Source organism: Oryctolagus cuniculus, chromosome 13, assembly GCF_051225735.1.
Source record: "Oryctolagus cuniculus isolate XC-2025 breed Fujian yellow rabbit chromosome 13, ASM5122573v1, whole genome shotgun sequence".
NCBI lineage: Eukaryota > Metazoa > Chordata > Mammalia > Lagomorpha > Leporidae > Oryctolagus > Oryctolagus cuniculus.
The window spans coordinates 39,483,290-39,507,089 of NC_142879.1; the positions used below are offsets into that span (position 1 = coordinate 39,483,290).

At 45.7% G+C, this 23,800-nt stretch overlaps 1 protein-coding gene across 2 annotated transcripts; it reads right to left on the minus strand.

Moving 5' to 3' along the window:
• Positions 1-10,488: 10,488 nt before the first annotated feature.
• On the minus strand, positions 10,489-19,784 carry H3-3A (H3.3 histone A). Of its 2 annotated transcripts, XM_008268052.5 has the most exons (4): positions 19,698-19,784; positions 18,022-18,173; positions 16,698-16,851; positions 10,489-11,127 (listed from the first exon to the last, which is right to left on the minus strand). In XM_008268052.5, exons 2-4 carry the CDS (start codon positions 18,147-18,149, stop codon positions 10,999-11,001), a joined length of 411 nt encoding a protein of 136 aa, XP_008266274.1. In that variant the 5' UTR covers positions 18,150-18,173; positions 19,698-19,784; the 3' UTR covers positions 10,489-10,998.
• Positions 19,785-23,800: the final 4,016 nt, after the last annotated feature.

The window sequence follows — 23,800 nt, forward strand, 5'->3', positions numbered from 1 at the left end:
AGAGTGACAGGGAGGAAGACACACACACAGAGAAGAGAGAGAGAGAATCTTCCATTCCCTGGTTCACTCCCTAAAGGCTTACAATATGGGAAGCCAGAAGCTAGGATTTCCATCTGAGTCTCCTACATGAGTGACAGAAACCCAAGTACTTGTGCTATCTTCCTCTGCCTGAGGCAGGTGAGCAGGAAGCTGCATCAGAAACAAAGTAGCCAGCACTCAAACCAGAACTTGACCTGGGATGCAGTCTAACCCACTGTGCCGCAAGGCCTGCCTCAGCTACAAGATTTCTTCCCTAAAATGCTTTATGTATTTGAGAGGCAGAGAGCAGGAGAGACAGAGTTCCCACCTTCTGGTTTGCTCCCCAAATGCCCACAGTTGTCAGGGTTGGGAAAGGTCCAGAGCCAGGAACCAGAAATTCAATCCAGGTCTTCTACGTGAGTGTCAGGAACCTAACTATTTGAGCCATCACCACTGCCTCCCAGGGTCTGCATTAGCAGGAAGCTGGATATACGGGATATGAGTGTCTTAACCACAAGGCTCAAAGCCTGATCCATATATTACTTAATATCACTCCATAAGATTTAACTTTGACATTGCTTTACTGATGGACATATAAGTTGCTAAATTTCTCACTTTACAATATTACTTTTGTAATATTTATGTTTACCATTGTATATCTGCATTTTTAGGGGATAGGTTAAGTGGAGCTTTTGAAGGAAATGATTAAGCCATTCTCTTATTTCCTTTGTAGTTGCTATATTAACTTTATCTTTGATGGTTAGCCTTTTAAGTAAATTTAAATTAATTTTGGGGTTGTGAAATAGTAATATAATTACCCCCTCAATAAAGTGAAAATATCTCATTTTCTAAAAATTTCATAGTTCACTGATAATTTAAAGTTTTTTAAAAATTATTTTTATTTGAGAGGCAGAGAGACAGAGCTCAGATCTACCAGTTCACACCCTAAATACCTGTAACAACTGGGGTGGGGCCAGGCTGAAACTGGAAGCCAGGAACTCAATCCAGGTTCCCCACCTGAGTGGCAGGACCCAATGCCTGCTGCCTCACAGAGTACGCAGTAGCAGGAAGCTAGACTCAGGAATCTTGCTGGGACCCAAACTCAAGACACTCTGATATGCGATGCAGGTGTCCTAACCAGTGTCTTATTAAGCCAAATCAAATGCCTGCACCTAGTTGTTGTTTTTTTTTTCTTTTTTTTTCTTTCTTTCTTTCTTTTTTTTTTTTTTTTCTTTTTAAAGCTAGAGCTCCCATCTCTAATTCACTCTCCAAATGCCTATTGTGGCTGGGGCTGAGCAGACTGAAGCCAGGAGCAGGGAACTCAATCCAGGTTCCCAATGTGGGTGGCAGGGACCCAATAACTTGAGCCATCACCTACCCTCTCCCAGGGTGCACATTACCAGGAAACAGGAATCAGGAGCAGAGTTGAGACTCAAACCCACATATTTCTCTTTTTTTTTTTTTTTTTAAGTTTTTATTTGAGAGAGACAACAGAGACAGAGACAATAGAGATCTACAGGTTCACATCCCAAATGGCTCTAGCAGCCAAGCCTGGGCCAGACTGAAGCCAGGAACCTAGAATCCCATCTTGGTCTCCTACATAGGAGGCAAGGGCCCAATATCTGGACCATCTTCTGCTGTCTTCCCAGGCACATTAGCAGGAAGTTGGATAAGAAGCAAAGTGAGCTGCTGGGACTTGAATCAGTGCTCTGATACAAGATGCCAACATCTCAAGCAGCAGCTTAACCCACTATACCACAATGCTAGCCCCTGATAATTTTTAACACAATTTTTACCATATCTTAGATGCCCTTGTATTCTTGGATTTGTTTCCTGACCATTTATCTGGTTCCACTGATTCACTAATATCTTATATAAATATTAAATATTGTGGTTTTTTAAATAAAGATTTATTTGTTTGAAAGGCAGAATTATGGAGATGGAGAGGGAGAGGGAGAGAGAGAGAGAGAGAGATCAAACATCCACTGGTTTACTCCTCAAATGGTTGCAACAGCTGGATCTGGTCCAGACCAGAGCCAGGAAGCCAGGAGTCAGGAGCTTCATCCAGGTCTCCCATGTGGGGAAAGTTACCCAGGTTCTTGGACCATCTTCCACTGCTTTTCCAGGCACATTAGCAGAGTGCTGGATCGGAAGTGGAGCAGCCAGGACATGAACCAGTGCCCGTATGGGATGTCAGCATCACAGCCAATGGTTTAACCCACTATGCTGGCCCCAAGATTTGTACTTTTACAATACACTTTGACATCTGTTTAAAGAAAATCTTTTCTCCTTTTCTAAAATATCTTGGCCATTGCCTATTTTCTTTTGCAGATGAACTTCAGAATGAATTTTTCAAGTTCCATTAAAAATTCTGTTAAAGGGGCCAGCATTGAGACACAGTGGGTTAATTTGCTTTCATGACACCAGCATCCCGTATCAGAATGCCATTCCAGTCCTGGCCGCTCCTGCTAATGCACCTGAGAAGCAGTGGAGGATGGCCCAAGTGCTTGGGCCCCTGCCACCCATGTGGGAGACCAGGATAGAGTCCCTGGCTCCTAGCTCCAGCTGGCCCAGACCTGTCTGGTGCAGCCATTTAGGGGGTGAACCAGCAGGTGGAAGATCTCTTTCTCTTTCTCTCCCTCTTTCTGTGTCACTGTGCCTTTCAAATAAGTAACTTTCTAAAAAAAAAAAAAGTTAAATATTTTTTCATGTAAGATTACCAATTATTAACATTTTTCATTTGTTTTTTTAAATACATACTTTAAACTGAAGCCATATGACTCTTCTTAAAGAAGACTTATTTATTTGAAGGATGAGTTACAGAGAGGCAGAGAGAGAGAGAGAGAGAGAGAGAGAGAGAGAGTCTCCAGATGGCCACAAGGGCTGGAACTGAGCAGATCAAAGCAAGGTACCAGGAGCTTATTCTGGTCTCCCACATGGGTGCAGGGGCCCAAGGACTTGGGCCATCTTCCATTGCTTTCCCAGGCCATAGCAGAGAGCTGGATCAGGAGAGGCCATAGCAGAGAGCCAGGACTCAAACCGGCACCCATGTGGGATGCCAGCACTGCAGGCAGTTTTACCCGCTATGCCACAGCGCCGGCTCTGCCATCATGACTCTTACACTTAAGCATGCAACTCTTCAAAAAAAGGACATTCTCCTTTACATCATAAATACCATCATTATGCCCCTAAGAAACCTGAAATGTATACATTAATACATAGCCCATATTGAAATTGCCCTAATTATCCTAATAACTTCCTTTTAACAGACTTCAAAAAAACAAACTCAGGCTCCAATGGGTTGTTTAACATATTCTCCCATATTGTTTTTTTTTTTTTTTTTTTTTGTTAAAGATCTATTTATTTATTTGAAAGTCAGAGTTACACTGAGAGAAAGGGAGGAAGAGAGAGAGGAGAGAGAGAGAGAGGTCTTCCATCTGTTGGTTCACTCCCCAATTCACTGCAATGGCCGGAGTTGCGCTGATCCAAAGCCAGGAGCCAAGAGCTTCCTCGGGGTCTCCCACGCAGGTGCAGGGACCCAAGGACTTGGGCCATCTTCCGCTGCTCTCCCAGACCATAGCAGAGAGCTGGATCAGAAGAGCAGCAGCTGGGACTAGAACCAGCGCTCATATGGGATGCCGGCACTGCAGGTTGCAGCTTTACCTGCTATGCCACAGTGCCTGCCCCTCCCATATTATACTTTTGAAGAGTCTAGGCCAACTGTTTTGTAGAAATGTCTTACATTTTGGTTTTATCTGGAATCTCATGATTACATTCAGATTAAACATTTTGGTTAAGGGGCCAGTGCTATAGTGTAGGTTAAGCCTCTGCCTACAGTGCTGGCATCCCATATGGGCACAGCTTCCAGTTCCAGCTGCTCTACTTCCAATCCAGCTCCCTCCTAATGCTCCTGAGAAAGCAGCAGATGGCCCAAGTCCTTGGGCTCCTGCCACCATGTGGGAGACCTGGTGAAAGCTCCTGGCTGCCCCCAACCCAGCCATTGAAGCCATTTGGGGAATGAACAAGCAGATGGAAGATTCTCTCTCCCCTTCTCTCTTTATAAAAACAATTTTTTTTTTGGTTCAATATTTAGGCTATGTTGTGTCCTAAGTGTAACACCAGTTTGCCTTATTATTGATGGTATGAAATTATTACAGTCCCAATCTCGAATTCATTTAAGTCAGTTTTGTTTCCTCTATTTCACCACAACTGTTAATAGACTCCCCACTTACCTCCATGCTGGCAGATGCTTTGACGGCTCCCAGATCTGACTATACTGATCCATGGCATTTGACACTGTAGAGCACCTCCTCTTCTCCTTGGAGCAACTTCTTCACATCACACGTGCCTGGCTCTTTCTCACACTACTCACTTGTCTCTGCACCTCCCCGCTGAATACTGAGTGCCTCAGTCATTGGACCTCTTCTCTACTTCCCTTGGTAATCTCATCTCCCTTCTTGGCATTAAGTCTGTGTATGTGCTGATGACTCCCAAATTTTTATCACCAAACCTCTTTCCTAAGCCCCAAGCTCATATTCAACAGCTATGGGAAATCTCTGATGGGAAGTCCAATGAAGCATCTCGATCTTGTCCAAAATGAGTGTCTTGTATTCCTCCAAAATGACTCCCCTCAGTCTTCTCTATCTCAAGCAATAACAACTTTATTCTTACAGTTTCCTGGGCCCCAGATCTGGCACTGTGAACCCTTTTCTTATGCCCACATCCATCAGCAAGTCCTAGCCAACCTACCCAGAATGCCACCACCCAAGTCATGTTTAGGTTACTGCAAAGGCTTCCCAACTGGTTTTCCTTCCTACCCCATCCTTACTGCCCTCAGTCTATTATTCTCCACACAACAGATTAAGTGATTTTGTTCAAACAGAAGTTGAGACCATTTTATCCTGCTGGCTTACCCACTCATTTTCTTCAGTTTACTCGAAACACTCAGTGGTTCCCCACCACCACCCTAACTTCCAACACCCACCTCCCTCCCAACACACTTACCTTCATTCTTTACTTTTCTCTTTAGCACTTATGACTAATAATCTATATATTGTATTTGCTTCCTTTTATCACTAGAATGTGACTTTTTGGGGACATCGGTTCACTTCTGTATCCCAATAACAGTGCCTGATACACAGAAGGTGCTCCATAAATACTCACTGAATGTAGGAGGCATGGGATGCTGGGTGTAGGAGTGGCAGTTGGGCTCTAGAGCCTGAATTGCTAACTGTGAAGATATACTGCAAATAATCATTTCCTTTAAAAACACATTTATTTCCTCATAGACCAGAAATATCCAAAGTGTTTAATAATAACAGTGAAAAAGTATTCACAACTTGAGGTTTCCTAATCCCACTCATTTGTTACCACATGTACCCACCTAGTCCTATTTCATTGTGAGACCAGTGCTCAACAGCAGGAGTTGTTCAGCAGGGATCCTACTTGGAAAGATTGCAATTTTGCAGTCAGATTTTTCTTTACAATTTTGCAAGGAACAATCGGTATGTTGGTTTGCTTTTAACAATTTTAGATTCTTATCAAGCAATTATTGTTGGGCTTGTTTTTATATGTATTTACATTTACTCCTCAAAATAAGTTAGCACACATTAAGGTCATGGAGCTTAATGTTAAGACATGAAGGCAAGCAGGAACACTCTCTCTAATATTAATTCAGCAATATTTTATTCTATATACCAACAGTGGGAAACATGAAACCCCCACTGCTGCAATATCTGAGAGAAAGTAGTCAATTAAGAAGTAAACAAAATTACAAGGTAAATTCAGATCCTGATAAATACATACTAAAAAAAGGTGTGGGCTTCAGAGAAGCCATTTGGCTGCACAAGTTGTTGAAAGAGCAGAGTGGCAAGGCCAGATCACATCAGGGCCTCGCCAGCCAGTGACTGTTTTGGATTTTATTCAGTTTGTAAGGGAGACCGCTAAATATTCTTCAGTGGGGAGATGACCTGAAACAATTCATATTTTAGAATCATTTTTCTGGGGACTGTGTGGAAGAAACTTGAGGGGATGGATAGATGGATGCAGATATGTGAATTATTCTCTAGCAGGTCAGACTAGGGTGGTAGAAGCAATAAGGGCAAAGTTCTGGATGCACTTTTGGAGGAACAGCCAAAAGAAATGAAGGTGAGAAGGGGGAAACTGAAGAGGGGAGCACGGGACTGAGCAGCTGGTGAGCAGCCTGGGTTTGACTGCACACAGGCCTTTCTTGTGGTTTCTAGAATCTGGCACCCTCATTCCTAATTTTGTCCCTTTTCCTTATTCATTTCTACTAATGCTTGTATAAGACTTGTATACTCCCTGGCAAAGATAACTGCTCTTGTATTTTTGCATGTATCACACTTCAGCATAGTCGTGGACTTAGTCCACCTTCCTCCATTTCCTGTGTAACCTGGAGCAAGTTTTATCACCTCTCCCACATCTAATAATGCTCCCCTCCTAGAGTCTGAGAATTCGAGTTGGAGCATGCCTCTGCATCCTTCACACTTATCAGGCCTGCCGCATACTTGCAAATTTGAATTTAGTTTCTCAGATTCTATACTGTGCAGATAAGAGCAAGAGCTTGAATACTGTCCACGTGCTCACCTTTCTGGAATAGGTCATTTGAGTTTTCCCTCAATTTAGGAAATGACAATTCCAAATTCCCCCTAAAAATCTTAGAATATTCCTCTGATTTTTCTAGGACATATGAGGATACCTCAAAAGTTCATGGAAAATGGAATTTTAAAATAAATCTTGGTGCAAAAACTGGAAATCTATAATTTTTTCCTAAAACACATTTTTCATGAACTTTTGAATGTTATGAAAAGACTTCAAACTATTTTGCACCAAACTTACCATTTAATTCCATCTTTCCACAACCTTCAAGTGCACTTGTATTCACCTAAAATTCTTCTATCTCACAATTTTCTAAGGTTTTTCATCTTTCAAAAGCTGAACCTTGACCATCGGATGGAAGACTGACCTCTTTGCCTCTCCGCTCTGTGTAACTCTTTCAAAAATAAATAAATAAATCTTTTTTAAAAAAGATTTATTTATTTGAAAGGCAGAGTTAGAGAGGCAGAGGCAGAAAGGAGGAGAGAGGTCATCCATCCACTGGTTCACTCCCCAAATGACTGCAAAGGCTGGAGCCAAGCCGAAGCCAGGAGCTTCCTACAGGTCTCCCACGCGGGTGGCAGGGGCTCAAAGACTTGGGTCATCTTCTTCTGCCTCCCCAGGCCATAGCAGAGCTGGATTGGAAGTGGAGCAGCCCATATGGGATACTGACACCGCAGGCAGCAGCTTTTACCCACTAAGCCACAGCACCAACCACAAAAAAAACTTAAAAAAAATTTTTTTTGAAAAGCAGAGTTACAGAGAGAAAGGCAAAAATCTTCCATTCACTGGTTCACCCCCCAAAATGGCTGAAGTGGCCAGAGCAGTGCTGGTCCAAAAGCAGGAGACAGGAGCTTCTGCCAGGTCTCCCACATCGGCACAGGGGCCCAAGCACTTGGGCCAGCTTCTGCTGCCTTCTCAGGGACATTAGCAGGGAGCGGGATCTGTAGTGCAGATGGGACTCGAGCCAGTATTGGATGCCACACCACAGCACCAGCCCCAAGAAGAAACTTTTGCAGTAAAAACTGAGACTAATGAATGGCAGTAACTCTAAGGATGGTTATCTTCTACCTGTAAACAATCAGCCTCCAGGGCCAGTGCTGTAGCATAGCAGACCAAGCCTCCGCCTGCAGCGGCAGCATCCTGTATGGGCACCGGTTAGTGTTCTGGCTGCTCCACTTCCTATCCAGCTCTCTGCTAGGGCCTGGGAAAGCAGTGGAAGATGCACCCATGTGGGAGACCCGAAAAAGCTCTTGGAACCTGGCTTTGGATAGACCCAGCTCCAGCCATCTGTGGCTGTTTGGGGAGTGAACCAGCAGATGGAAGACCTGTTCTCCCTTTAACTCTCAAATAACAAGAAAACCAGTCTCCACCAGATTGCACCAGGTAACATCATCTTCTCCTCTACTAGAGACGTTTATTTTCCTTCTGAAGTGTTTTTCGGGAGCTGGTGTGGTGTGTAGCAGGTAAAGCCACTGCCAGCAGAACAAGAATCCACTAGGGATGCTAGTTCAAGTGCTGACTGCTCCCCTTTCAATCCAGCTTCCTGCTAATGCACCTGGGAAAGCAATGGAAGATGGCCCACAAGTGTTTGGGCCCATATACCCACAAGGGAGAACAAGCAGCAGCTATTGGCTTTAGCCTGGCCATTGCAGCCACTTGGGAAGTCAACCAGTGGGTGGAATCTCTGTCTTTCCTCTTTCTGTAATCCTTTCAAATAATAAGTTTTTTTATTTTTTGACAGGCAGAGTGGACAGTGAGAGAGACAGAGAGAAAGGTCTTCCTTTGCCGTTGGTTTCACCCTCCAATGGCCTCCGCGGCTGGTGCGCTGCAGCCGGCGCACTGCGCTGATCTGATGGCAGGAGCCAGGAGCCAGGAGCTTTTCCTGGTCTCCCATGGGGTGTAGGGCCCAAGCACCCGGGCCATCCTCCACTGCACTCCCGGGCCACAGCAGAGAGCTGGCCTGGAAGAGGGGCAACCGGGGCAGAATCTGGCGCCCCCAACCGGGACTAGAACCTGGTGTGCCGGCGCCGCTAGGCGGAGGATTAGCCTAGTGAGCCACGGCGCCGGCTAAATAATAAGCTTTTCAAAAAGGTTTTTGGGGGGCAGCACTGTGGCATAGTGGGTAAAGCTACTGCCTGCAGTGCCAACATCCCATATGGACGCCAGTTCGAGCCCCAGCTGCTCCACTTCTGATAAAGCTCTGCTATAACCTGGGAAAGCAGTGAAGATGGTCCAAAACCTCAGGCCCCTGCACCTGTGTGGGAGACCCATAAGAGAATCCTGGCTTCAATCAGCCCCGCTCCAGCCATTGTAAACAAGTGGGGAGTGAACCAACAGATGGAAAACCTCTCTGCTTCTCTGTAGCTACTGTTCAAAGAAATCAATCTTTAAATTTTTTTTTTTTTTTTTTGGATTGGGCATTGTGGTACAGCACGTTAGGCTGTCACATGAGATGCCAGCATCCTGCTTCTGCTCCCTGCTATAATGCTCCGAAGACTGGGAATGAAGGCCCAATAGCTGGGTCTGTATTAACCACATGGGACACCATGGGATTTCTGGCTTCAGGCTTCAGACTGGTTCAACACATTTGAGCCAGCAAGTGGAGGATCCATCTCTCCTTGTCACTCTGCCTTTCAAACGAAATGTTTAAGAAACCATTTTATGAAGTGTTTTTCTGGGCTGGTGCCATGGACCACTTGGCTAATCCTCCGCATGAAGCGCCAGAATCCCATATGGGCCCCGGGTTCTAGTTCTGGTTGCTCCTCTTCCAGTTCAGCTTTCTACTGTGGCCTGGGAGGGCAGTGGAGGAAGGCCCAAGTACTTGGGCCCTTGCACCTGCATGGGAGACCAGGAGGAAGCACCTGGCTCTTGGCTTCGAATTGGCGCAGCACGCCGGTGTGGAGCAAATTGGGGGTGAACCAACGGAAGGAAGACTTTTCTGTCTCTCCCTCTCACTGTCTATAACTCTACTGCTCAAATAAATAAAATAAAATAAAAAATTTAAAAAAAAAAAGTGTTTTTCATGAAGTCTTACCATTTATCCCTTTGCACAACCAAAACTGGACCAGTGAACATCCAACAGCAACTACTGGCTTTTAGTAGCTTGTATTGAGAAAATACTAAACAGTGAATAAATAAAATAGATGCTCTTGCCTAAAAACCCAAAGAATATCAGTGTTTGCCTATAAAACTATATGCAAAGGACTGAATGTTGTGTCTTACTGACACGAGTCAGTTCTTAGCCTATTGATGCCTAGCATTTCACATTACTTATAGAGCAAAATTACAAACACCCAAATGGTACAAACATCAGTACATTAGGAATGCATAGCACATCTGAAAAGGATCATTATCCTCATTCAGCATTAATCATTCCAGTGGTAAATAAACAGAGCTAAGAAGTAACTATTAGGATTCAGTAACTTCAGTGTTAAACACACAGCATCTTAAACTAGCCAGTCTCCAAAACAATGATGAGCCTATTAACATCTAACGTTACTAATGTAGTATTTGGTTATAAATGCACTTTCACTACTTACAGATTCAATTAAGTATTTTCAGGTGATCCTGTTGACTAGCTAGGTTTGAGAATTAGCTTCACAACACAACATATGCAGAGTTAAGGTTTGGTTTCTGCACACAGATTTACTCTCTGCATGCTTGGAACAATTAGAAAAGACCAGCAGCAGCTTCTTTCCTTTCCACACCAAGCTTATCCTATCCTCACCCTCAAATACAGACTTATGTCTCAGATAGCAGGTGACAGTCAAAGCACATGGTACTAAGATTATCCTGAATATGAAAATGAGTGAACCACATAGGTAAAGGTTGATAATAAAGACCAAAAGCAGGTATAGTTTAATGTATTTTAATAGCAAACTTACAGGAACAGCACAGAAGACAGACAACATTAAAAACATGTACTTGCATGTAGGACAACTCAGAAAAGTATAGTGAATGGATGGAATCTACTGTATGATAAAAATGCTACAAACACCATTTAGTTGCCGTCAATAAGAAATTTACTTGTTTTAAAAAAATCCAAATGCTGGCATTGTCCAGAAAAATTTAACAGGTTTATTTATAATTGTTATAAAGTTGAACTGCTGAAACTTGTTCACTGAAACATTTTGACTTGCATTAATGCTTTACGTCCCCGCATTTATATTAAAAATCCACACACAAATGAAAATGGAAAAACTGCCAATACCTGATTTCTGTCCCCTATTTTCCACTCGCAATCATATACTTAGGTACCTTTTGACCCATGGGAAAAAATATCTAACGTTCAGAACTACCAATAACAGGAAGAAGAGAAAAAAAAATTTTTGAGAATGAAATGTTTCCCGTCATAGTGGATTCTTAAGCACGTTCTCCACGTATGCGGCGTGCTAGCTGGATGTCTTTTGGCATAATTGTTACACGTTTGGCATGGATGGCACACAGGTTGGTGTCTTCAAAAAGGCCAACCAGATAGGCCTCACTTGCCTCCTGCAACCAGAAGGGAGAAAAAGTGATTAATCATCTTATTTTCAACAGTTTAAGACACACGTATGTGAATCACGCTAAATTATCCCAAATATTTAAATTTTAACATCTGTGGGACAAAACTCTGCAGGCAGACTACGAAAAGTCAAAAGCTCAAACCTGTAAATCTTATCCAGTTACACAAGTCAAAGTACTTGAAACCGGCACTGTGGTAGTAAAGCTTCCAATCCAGCTCCCTACTGCTGTGCCTGAGAGCTGAGAAGGATGGCCCAAATGCTTGGGCCTTGGCACCCACCACGTGGGCGACCTGGTAGAAGTCCCTGGCTTTGTCCTGGCCCAGCCCCAGCCGTTGTGGGGCATCTGGGGAGTAAACCAGTGATGGAAGATCTATATCTCTTTCAAACAAAGAGGTTAAAACAACAACAACAAACACACACACCTGGGAGCTTTTATTTTCTAGTGTTAATGTATAATTGCTAGTAAACTGAAATGTCTTGAACAAAACAAGCAGTCCACTTTAAGCTCTTCTAACATTATCACGCTTATACATTTATAAACGGAATTGTAGGGGCTGTTGCTTTGGCATAGCGGGTAAAACCACCACTATTCCATATGGGCGCCAGTTTGTGTTCCAACTGCTCCACTTCTGATCCTGCTCCCTGCTAATGGCCTGGGAGGGTTGGGGGAGGATGGTCCAGGTATCCGGGGCCCCTGACACCCACGTGGGAGAACTGGGTGAGGCTCCTAGCTCCTGACTTCGGTCTGGCCCAGCCCTGGCATTACTGTAATTTGGGGAGTGAACTGGTGGATGGAAGGTCTTTCTCTTGAGCTCTTTCAAATAAATAAATCTCTAAAAATTAAAAAAAAAAAAAAAGGAATTGTATCAAATCCAATTAGCCTACTCTACCCAGTCTTATTCTGCAACCCACTCACATGCCAATATCCTCTTGAACCTTTGCCTCATCAAGTTGTGCAGTATGGCTGACAACTGGTTTCCATTATATGGTTCCCACTACCTTTCCTTTTACACTTGTTTTACCACAGGTGTACATGTAGGTCCCAAAACATCACAGATCAGTCTCTTTGATACTGTAATCTGGTATTCCTAGATGTGCCCTTGTTCCTTACTAAGTCCCTTCCATTTATGTACTTCAGTCTCTAAGAGCACTCGTTGTCCTCTAGAACTAACACCAGTCCCTTTAGTTTGTCCCATTTGATGATGCGGTTCTTTCAAGGCAGCCTCTTACACCTACCAAACACTGCTGGCTGCACGAATCATTCACAAGCACTTGGCATGTTAAGGAAAGCAGAGCTTCCTTTCAAAACGAGCAACGCAAATTGTCAGCGTATCTTATGGTAGTATAAACTTTTCAGAAAAGTTAACCATCTATTTCCTCATTTTGAAATAAAGACATTATTTTAAAAAATCCACTTTGGAATCTTTAGGTAAAGACAAAATTAAAGACACAGAAAAAACTTGGAGCCATTCAATCCCCATAATGCTATGTAATACACAAGATAACTAGAAGCAATACAGATATGCTTTCTCCAAGAACAAAATTAAAGAACCCCACTGACTTGGCAATAAAATAAGACTGTTGAGTTTCTGCTTTAAAAGCACCAACATACTGATTAACTCCAAACCGTTTATATTCTTTCATTCACATTTACACCTTCATGCTTTTTGGCCTTATGACTTTTCTATAAAAATTTGTTCCATTCACATATTACTGCCCCTACATACGTTTTACTATTTATCAATATCTGAGACTTATTTACCTACGGTTAAGGCCTAGCTCAAACTACCTATCCCATGAAGGACAAAGAAAGCACTCCTCTTGCCTATGTCTCCATGAAGGTAACCTGGAACCCCTAATTCCTTGGCACTCAACTGACCTTGTAGTGTAGTAGCTTTCTTTTAATGCCCTCAAATTATCTGATCAGAGGTCTCATTTCACTCACAATGCCTTGCTCTCAAATCTCCACTATTTGCTAGTATGTTTTAGATCTTACCCCATGTTTTTCAAGAAAGATTTCTTTTTTGTTTGTTTTTGTTTTCACAGGCAGAGTGGACAGTGAGAGAGAGAGAGACAGAGAGAAAGGTCTTCCTTTGCCCTTGGTTTACCCTCGAATGGCCGCCGCGGCTGGCACACTGCGCTGATCCGATGGCAGGAGCCAGGTGCTTCTCCTGGTCTCCTATGGGTTGTAGGGCCCAAGCACTTGGGCCATCCTCCACTGCACTCCCGGGCCACAGCAGAGAGCTGGACAGGAAGAGGGGCAACCAGGACAGAATCCGGCACCCTGACCGGGACTGGAACCCGGTGTGCTTGCGCCGCTAGTCGAGGATTAGCCTATTGAGCCCCGGCGCCGGCCTTATTTATTTATTTTAAAGTCAGAGTTATACACACAGAGAGGAGGAGACACAGAGGGGTCCTCCATCTGCTGGTTCACTCCCCAGTTAACTGGAATGGCTGGAGCTGCATGGATCTGAAGCCAAGCCAGGAGCCAGGAGCCTCCCCCAGGTCTCCCAGGCAGGTGCAGGGGCCCATGCAGCTGGGCCATCTTCCACTGTTCTCCCAGGCCAAGCAGAGAGCTAGATTGGAAGTGGAGCAGTCGGGCGTTGAATGGGCACCCTTATGGGATGCCAGCACTGCAGGCAGCGGCTTTACCTGCTAGGCCAAGTGCCGGCCCCCACCCTAATTTTAAAATACCTACTCTATGTATTAGTTCCTGTCTCTATTCCAGAGCTGTCAAAAGCCAAAGTCCTCATTATTCAGGGATTCATTCTCAGGTTAGTCTCAAAGTGTGTAAAGAAGTCTAAACACCACTGCGTTTTATAGCCTACTCTTTATAGAGGTTCACAATGCACAATTGAAACTAGAATTGAAATTCTCCAGGAAACAAGCCAGTTTCATTTTGTTTACTCCAGCACTTTAGGATTATGCAAAAGCAGAGTGCTTTTGTGAAATGCAGCACAAGCTGGTGTGGACAAGCCAACAGGTACCATGGTTCTGAGAGCACAATCTGGGATCATCTGTGGGCTTGTCTGGGATCACTCAGATACGCATATGGCAGCCAGGGCTCTCAGTGATGAACACAGCTTACGAGGGTCCTGTCTGGTCAGCTCTGGAAAGATTCAATACTCAGAGAGGGTCTGACCATAACCCATACATTTCCAGTTCCTCTGCAAATATCCTACAGTGCCTCAAACACTAAGGCTGTACATCCCGAGAATTAAAGTCCACCACATTAATTTAAGACCCAATGAACACAATTTTAAGAGAACAGAAAAAGAAAACACATCTTACAACTAGGGGACAAATTTCCAACACTGAGCCTATTCAATGTCTGACTCTTACCTATTCCAAAACTCCACTGTCTATTTTTAATACAAAGTTACTTTAGTTCAAAGTCTAGACATGACAAAGACTAAGCTCTAGGTCAATACACAATCATGGCAGATGCAAACACCCTCTACCATTCTCACTGTTCTCCCCCCTGTAGTGTACAGTAGTCAATACTCCCTCCCTGTTTTTGTTTTTCATGGTCCAAAAATATTACACGGAAATTCCAGAAATAAAACTCTTAAAACAATGTACTGTAATAAAAATTATACCACTGTTAGTACTGTATCTAACCTATAAACTAAATTTTAGCAAGATATACATAACAGAATAGTATGCAGGTACTTACTAGGATTTCAAATTTTTTGCACTAAAATTTACCTGTTAATTCCATTTTCCCACAACTTTTTTGAAGTACCCTTGTACATGAGATTCAGTACTGATGGTCCTGGTACTATGCTTCCCATGGTCAAGGGGGAGACTACCATATTAGAAAAGCTGTTAACTGTAAAAACCAAACATGGAACAACTTTTGGAATTCTATTTCTTCCTATCACCCTATTTCCATACCCAAATCCTGTGTATATTGAGAACTAAGGTTTGCATCAAATAAATACAACAAAAAACTTGTAAAATTTTTTTCAATAAAGGACAGAACTATCTGATGCCAAGAGATCTAGAGGCAGCAGACATGAACATTTTGCTCAAAACCAACACAGCCATGCTCAATAAATATATAACCCGGGAATAGCAACAGTGGAAGTTGACACATACAATTAATCTTAAAGAGTCCACCACCCAAATTATTTAGTAATTTTAATTTACAAGGCTAGTTTACCAACATTTAAGCTAAAAATATGCTGGACTTTTTATAGTGTGGTGTTGTTTAAGCACAACCCCAGCAATAACTAGAAAACCTAATTAGCAGTTTTGTACCAATGTTTGGGAATCTTTTCTCTCTCTAAAACAGAGAAATGGGAACTGAAGATAATTAGCTGTTAAAACAGAAAAAGTTTTAAGTGACAGCATGGGAAGATTTTGGTAGTTGAAATTTCAGTAATTTCAATCCACTGAGAATTTAATGGAGTCCTACTCCTGAAATTCACCAATCAAATGAAGTTGAGACTAACCATAGAAACAGCTCGACCAATTATACAGCAGGGTAGAATCCACCTATCAAATCGTTCTCCCATATAAAGCAAAAGCCCGGCACAGCAACAGCAGCCTGGAAAATCCTCCAATGGGTGTGTGCGAATTTTAGACCCTCTCCAAAGAGATTGTTTCAGCTATGCAACGGTGCCTCATAATTTGAACCCCCTCCCCCAATCCTGTGATTCTAATGGAGGTGGTGGTCTTAGTCACATTTTCATCAGATACAGGGATATAAAGAATGCCAATACAATATAGATTACCCTAAGCAAGAGACAGTAACAATTACACCCACACACTGAATCAAATACCTTACGCATGGGAATTTCAAGTTTCAATCTTGACATACACCACAAATACTTCAACCATATAACCACCTCTAGAATGACATTTCTCAAATTCCTGACACTCTGGAGCCAAGATGAAATGCAACATGCTCCCCATTTAAATAAAATTCAAAGTCCCCTTTAGCAAACCACAAATCTTCAAATCCCTGTCCTTTCACATGTTCCGTATCATTTTCAAGCACCATTTGTCCCTCTCATTGATCCAATCCTAACCACCACTCACTTTTACCTTTATGCTTTTACCTTAATGCATCATTCCTTAATGCTGTCTACTCCATGCTAGGCTCTCTCCACCTGCATTTGTCTCTTCAGGTCCAAAGGACATTCAAACTTCCCATGTATACTAGTCATGGCTGTCTGAAACAGTGACTTACAAAACACCATAGACCTCTAGTCTTGTACCATCTTAACATCCCAAAGCATCCATTAAACCCGAGTTGTCTTTTCACATTTGCTTTCAGTGCAATGTTAAAATTTGTAAATGGCATAATGGAATATGCATTAGGCTTTGAAATCAAATGGGTTGAAGTTATGACTCCCATCTACTATACACATGACCTTGAGGAACTTAACTTTCCTTAAGTCTCCTCACCAGTGAACTGACACTGTAAACGACTTCAGATGTGTAGGTAACTAGATTATAGAAAGTGCACTCAGATTCACTGCTGTTCTTGCTATACAGCAGGGACACACACCAAAGTATCACCCCATCCCATTCACCATTTTACTTTACCTGCAAAGCACCAATAGCTGCGCTCTGGAAGCGCAGATCTGTTTTGAAGTCCTGAGCGATTTCTCGCACCAGACGCTGGAAGGGGAGTTTGCGAATCAGAAGCTCAGTGGACTTCTGATAACGTCTGATTTCACGAAGTGCCACAGTACCGGGCCTTTAAGAAATTAACAGGAAAGAAACTGTTACTAAATATCCAAACACCACAGAGGATAAGTGGTCAGCTTTAAAGAAATGCCCAACTTTTTCGAAAAGTAAATCACCCAACTAGTCTTCATCTTCAGGATGAAATTTCATGGGTCCACTTATGATCCAAACATTCAAGTCTACTAAGAGCAACAGTACCCTTAACGTAAACAGCATGGGATTAAGGTACAATCCTGGCATGGAGTTTATCAAAGCCCTATTGATTTGCATTTTAAAACACGTACAGACATTAGGGCATGGGATGGTATAAATCAAGTTACATACATTAGAGCATGGGATGGTATAAATCAAGGTAATAAATAAGGTATGGCCCCCAGGCGCTTCAATTGAGCACCACTCTCATTCCCACCTATATCCTTGACCATCTCAATGAACCCAATGCACTTCACCTAAAAACAACATTGTGGTATTTTGAGTTCCTCAGAATATCTTTACTTTGTCTACTGCTCATATTTCAAGAATAATTTGAATACTCTTGATTGTGTGGTGGTTCATCCACTTCAGAGGCAAATTCCTCCTTGAATACTTTTTAAAAACTCTCAACAAGAAATTTACCTCTAATTCTGACTTTCTGCTTCCACTGTATGGGGTTTTATTTTAGGTGAACTGTGAAATTCGCAGAGGCTACCTAAGTATGGTTAACTTCTGCCCTCTAATGGCACATGCCCTTAACAACACTGCTTAGCATTTCAAAACCAAATGAGCTAATACAGAACGAAAGAAACCAATCAAGCACACGAGGGACAAGGAGTTCACGAAAAACAAAAACCCAATCTTGCTTAAAACAAGGAAGGATAGTCTCAGAAACTGAAAAAGCATTTTACTATTTTTAAAAACAATTACTAATAGCTAATTCGAGGTGAATCTAGTCCATCAACATTGATGCTCTATTAAGTCCTCTTCTTAGGCCTCTAGGTCAGACCACTGCTTCAAAATCAAACACATTTTTCAATAAAACCTAACACTAAATTATTTAATTTTTTTTTCTTCAAGCAGCAGCAAATATTAAAAAGGAGAAATCTCAGCTTCCCTAAAGCATAAAGTTTGGCTATTAGCCATCTCTTTGTTAAATTATATGGATATAGCACGAGAGACTTTGTCCAATTTTTCCCTTTAATACCTGTAACGATGAGGTTTCTTCACCCCTCCAGTAGAGGGCGCACTCTTGCGAGCGGCTTTTGTAGCCAGTTGCTTCCTGGGTGCTTTACCACCAGTCGATTTGCGGGCAGTCTGCTTTGTACGAGCCATGGTATAAAGACCTCCTTACTTAACCTACCAGCGTTAAAACAAAACAACAACAACAAAAAAGAATAACCATATGCAACTCCCAAAGTTTTCCTGCCACTGTCACCTCCCCCCCCCCCGCCAGAATCTGAAAATGATCAGTTTATGTATTTTTTAAAATGTCCGTAATGTTATATAATTGGAAAGGGTGCAGATTTCATCCACCACCCAAATATGACTCCACGAAGCAAACTGTAGTACTAGAAAATCGCTAGCATAATACCAATCGCCTCAAAACCAACTGTGAGCGCAAACGGCAAAACAAAAAGACCCCTGAAGCCTTGCATCCAATTTCTCTAATTCAAGTAGAAATTAGAAATGTCTGTAAACATTTGAGCCACAAACAAGTCAAAAGAACCAAGCCACAAACCACAGAAAAGTCGAGTCAAATTACAGGGGAAAAAAAGGTTTAAGCCCCCCCCCGGCCCCCCAAATACGCCTGGCAGTCGATGGACTGCTGTAAATATCTAAAAACATTCTTGGTTTTGCTTCTTTAACACTTATGTTACAAAAAGCCGTCTAGAAAACAAGAGGAGCAGCAGCTACCGCCGGCGAGCATTCTACAAAGCAGCTCCTCGCGGCTTCGCAGTGCAATCAAAGGCGCCCCGCACCTGGGCTCTAATTAACGCCCGACACCGCCGACCGGTCCACCCGAGCTCCACAGAAACTTTTGGGTTTGCCTCCTCCGGGCCCCTCGGCACGGGGTCCCCCAGTCTGCCCGCCTCGCTCCCAGCGCCTCGCGCCGCCACCAACTCGGCTCCCAGACCAGAACAAAATGGAAACAATCGCAAAACGTATCCGATTCCCTTGCGAACAGACAAAACACCAAATCGCTCGAAAATACCCCTATCCCCTGCCACGTGCCGCCCTCCAAAATGCAAAAGTTTTTTTTGCATTTCAAATGCATCAAGTTTCCGCTTCTCCAAAAAAGGAAAAAAATGTCCCTCTTTTAAAAATTTTTTCCTCCTTTTTAAAATGGGGAAGAGAGAAACGGGGGAAAAAATATGGTCGGTGACCAGAGAAGAGAGACAAGATGGTGAAGCTTAGCAACAACTGTGGGGAGGCAGCAAAAAGCGAGTTACCCCGGGGTGGGAAGCGGCGGCGATTTCCACCCCTTTCCCGCCCGAAAACTGGGGCCCGGGGCCCGGGGGCGGTAGGGGAGAGGCCCGCGCGGGTCGTGGTGAAGGTTTGGGGTCCGGGGAAGGGACGGCGGGCGGGATTTCACCGAAGAAAGAGGAGCCGGGGGCGCGGAGAGGAGGAGGGAGAGCAGGCTCGGCGCCGCGGCGGTTGCTGCTGTTGGGCTGAGGCGGCGAGAGACAGGGGAGCCGCCGCCGCCGCCGCCGCCGCCTGAGGTAAGAGGCAAACTCGCTCTTCACCTCCATTCTGGGCCAAAAAGTTTGTGGGCTAAGCCGGAGGGGCCGAGGGTCCCCTCTCGGCGCCGCCAGGGCCCGGCTCGGGGCTGGCGGCGAGCGGAGCTCGGTTCCGGGGAGGCGGGCAGACGGGGAAACTTACCCCCCTTCTCCTTCGGCTGGAGCTCGGCGAGCGAGAGGCGGCGCTGGCGTTAGAGAGCGACGGCGGCGCGGCGGCGGCTGCGAACACAATTGAAAGATGGCTGACACCGAGGCTATCCCCCAACACACGCCGCCCCGCCCCCGCGCTGCGCGCTAGCCAATCACACACAATGGAGGGAAGGCTCGGCTCCGCCCCCGCGCCCCCGCTCGCGCCCCGCCCCCTCCCCTCCCCCCGCGCGCCCGTTCGCTGGAGCGCGCTCGCTCCTCCCCCGCGCGCCGCCCGCTCGCTCCTCCCGGCCGCCTCGCGCCGTGTGTGTACAAACACAAAAGACACGCCGAGGGGCCGCCGGCTCCCGCCGCCCGCCCCTGGCCCCACAGCCCCCCCAACCCTGCTCTGCGCGCACACGTCCTCGATTCCCCCCAGGCCCGGGTGTGGGGCGTAGAGGGGAGCGTGGGGGAGGGGAGGGCACGAGGCAGCGGCCCGGATCAACGCCCGTCCTGCGGGCGCCTGGGGCCGCGGCGGGAGGGGCAGGGCCCGGCCCCACTCCCGCGCGGGCCCCGGCGCGCGCCCCCGAGGTGCCCCGGGCGGCGTGGGGGCGGGGGAAAGGACGCGGCCGGCTGGGTCGCGGCGCCCCGGTGGAGCTCATTCCCCACCGGGAAGCTTGGGAGTGGAAGGCGTCCCGCCCCTGCTCGCGGGTAGGGCCGCCGCCGCAGCTGGAGGGCGGGCGGCCCTCCTCCGGCTGAAGCCTGGGAACCAGCGCGCGCAGGGCTTGCGGCTTGGGCCCGAGTCCGCCCGCCGTCAACTTGAGCCGCTCAGACTCCGGCCCCGGCCGGGGCGGGCCTCCGGCGAGAGCGCTGCAGGCGGCCGGTCAGGCGGTCAGCCCCTTGCCAGGTGGCAGTCACCTGGGACCGGGGCGCGTCCTCTCCCTGGGCCACGGTGCCCGATGCAAGATGGCTGTATTTTTGTGAGCGTCTGAAACATTGTGTGGAATCCACAGCCACCTGGACCAGGGCTCGGCAGCTCGTCCTGCCCGCCCGCCAGTGCGGGCCTTGGAACCTCTCAGTGTTCGGTTGATTGCTTCGGAAAGGAATTGCCAGACAGAGCGTAGTCAAGTGTTGTCAGCAGCTTCTGCATAGTTTAGAAGCGGCTGGAAACGGCATAAGTAAGTGGTTCCAGTAAGTGGTTTCGGGATTGTTAGATTTACGTTTCCTCATTCTCAGCAGCACGGGAAACAGACTGTCAGATTCAAGTTATCCCCGCTGACTGTCGGTGACGGGCTTTGCGCATAGGACCCATCCCGAGGGGGCACAGGCAACGCTCCCCAAGTGTGTGTGAAGGTTTTCTGTGGCGGTGTCATGCAGAAGTCCCAACAGGCAGAGAAGAAGCTGCAAGGATGCTAACCACTATTTCTGTCTGAAGATCCCGCAGAGCATCTTAGTCATAAACATTAGCCTGAAACAGATATGTGGAAATCAGATAGGAGGGAAGGGATGGATTTGTCCAAGGTCACCTAAGTGTGGAACACAACCTGGAGAAACAAAAAAATCCAGGCCTCCTGTGTCATTATTATTTAATGACTGTTAAGTGTCCGTGGTTGCTGCGCAGAGCACATGCCATCTGAGATCCTATCCTAAAAGCACGCATGCAGAAAAGCCCAGGCTGAGCCACCAGCAAGGAATTCCTATAATTTGAGCCCAGAGGGGTTTGTTTGTTTGTTTGTTCTTTGTTTTCAGGAAACCAAAATATTTGTGGTTGGATTTATTCAGGAAGACTATTCTACATCAGTTAAATTCATTGTATCCTCAAAAAATGTTGAATGACGTGGGTAATGTTTTCTTGGTATGCTAGATTTTTCTGTAACTACTTCTTACAGTTTTAAAAAATATTTTAAGGTAGGGAAAGACGATTTCAGGTGAAATGCTTCTGTTCGCGGATTGTCTGAACCAACTCAGCTGTCCGTCTGTCACAAGGAGGTAATAATGACTTGTGGGAAGGTAGGCCCCAAGTAGTAGCTGTAGGGTGGAGTATTAAGCACCTGGGTAGGTGGCTGAGCACCCGCCTGGTGGCTCTGGGGAGTTTTCTCCTTGAGCACTGAGTGCCGGCTCTGTGTTCAGCACAGTTCTCCGTGCTGGGATTGCTGCAGTGAACAACTCCCCGGATGCTCCAGGGCCCTGGGGCTTCTGACCTCTGGGGTCCCTGCATGCACAGGGAAGTGGTGCCTGTGGGAAGGAGGGGAACGAGGGGAACGGATGTCCCTAGCATGGCAAAAGCTGTGCGTAGGGTGGAGGCGGGGGTTGTAGAGTCCAGGTAGTGGGGAAGGGGAGCTACAGGGCAAGCAGCAATTCTCGAGGGCCACTAGTCCCCGAGGCCTCTGGTCTGCGCTACTTCTAGAACTCTTGGGCTAATGATGGCCTCAACATTCGGAGTTTAAAAAGGGGGGAGGGGGAAGGAGGGGAGCAAAAGCTTTTAAGTTAAAATGTTTTCCCTGGAATAGAATACTTACAGCCGCTAATTTAGATTTGTTTATAAGTGAAAGTGAATGAGTAGGCTGGGAAGGATTTTAAAAGCATCCCTCTCCATACCCACTTGGCTCCTCTCTGCCAAGTACGAAGATTTCTGCCGCACGGAGACGTTTCCGGCCACTCTCGTGTTCTCGCCATGCACACTGCACCATAGGGCCCTTCCTCTTTGGCACATGGGTTGAGTCCATCACTTGCTTGCTTGTGGTCTGATTCTTCTCCGAAGGATGTCTACTCCAGGACAGCTGTGGGCTTCTTTCTGTTGGCCTAGCCCTGCTGCCTGGCCACCCCCTCCACATGCACACATCTGTCCCCAAGTACTGTATGTTGAGTTCCAGGGAGGCCATCATATACCTCAGTAGAGAGAACACTGTAACAAGCCCCCTTGTCCCCATCACTCAGCTTCAAGCTTTACCCCTCTACGTTTCTACACATTACTCCCACTTCCCCACTTGAATTATTTGCAGCAAATCCCAGACTACATCATTGTGTTTTTAGATCTCCCAGTGTGTATCATAGAAGCCAAATAAACGATTGATGTGCCTCTTACCTCTCATAATATACAGATTTTTTCCTCTGTACAGACTTACAATGGGTTATGTCCTGATTGAACCCATCATAAATTGAAAATGTAAGTCAGAAATGCATCTAACCCACCTTACCTGTGGACCACCAGAGCATCAGTTGTTCATCCTCGTGATGGAGGGGCCGACTCCGAGCTGCAGCTTCCTGCTGCTACCCAGCACTCTGGGACACGTTGCATCACTTGCTCAGGAAAAAAATCCAAATTCTTTTTTTTTTTTTTAATTTGACAGAGTTAGACAGTGAGAGAGAGAGAGACAGAAAGGTCTTCCTTCCATTGGTTCACCCCCCAAATGGCTGCCATGGCCAGTGCACTGCGCCGATCCAAAGCCAGGAGCCAGGTGCTTCCTCCTGGTGTCCCATGGGGTGCAGACCCCAAGCACTTGGGCCATCCTCCACTGCACTCCCGGGCCACAGCAGAGAGCTGGCCTGGAAGAGGAGCAACTGGGGCAGAATCCAGGGTGCTGGCGCCGCAGGCGGAGGATTAGCCAAGTGAGCCACGATTAGCCAAGTGAGCCACAGCGCTGGCCCAAAAATCAAAATTCAAAGTACAGTTTCTACTGAAAGCCTATCACTTTTGCATCAGTGTAAAATGGAAAAATCGCAAACTCAAACCATGTAAGGCCAGGAGCCATCTGTATTTGCACTTTGTTGTATTTGCATTTGTCCTGAGGCTCAGATCCCAATCTGTCTCCAAAACTCCCTCTCTTCAGTCTTGCCTGGGGACATGGCACTGTGCTTACTCCAGACATCCTCCTTGAGCACTGAGCGTTGCTTTTACCTCCATGGCCAGTCTCTTTGGTCCTGACTCTGAAATGTTCTCTGATGAACCAGTCCTCTCCTAGCCTCTCACAGAAACTTCCTGTGCGACCTTTCTCTGTTCAGTTCCATTTCTACTCGGCATAGCCAGATGAGCAGTATAGGACCTGAATCGGAATAGGTCTCACCATTGCTTATTACTGCTCAGTGGCTCTGGGCTATATGCCACACTCCCTCCTCCAG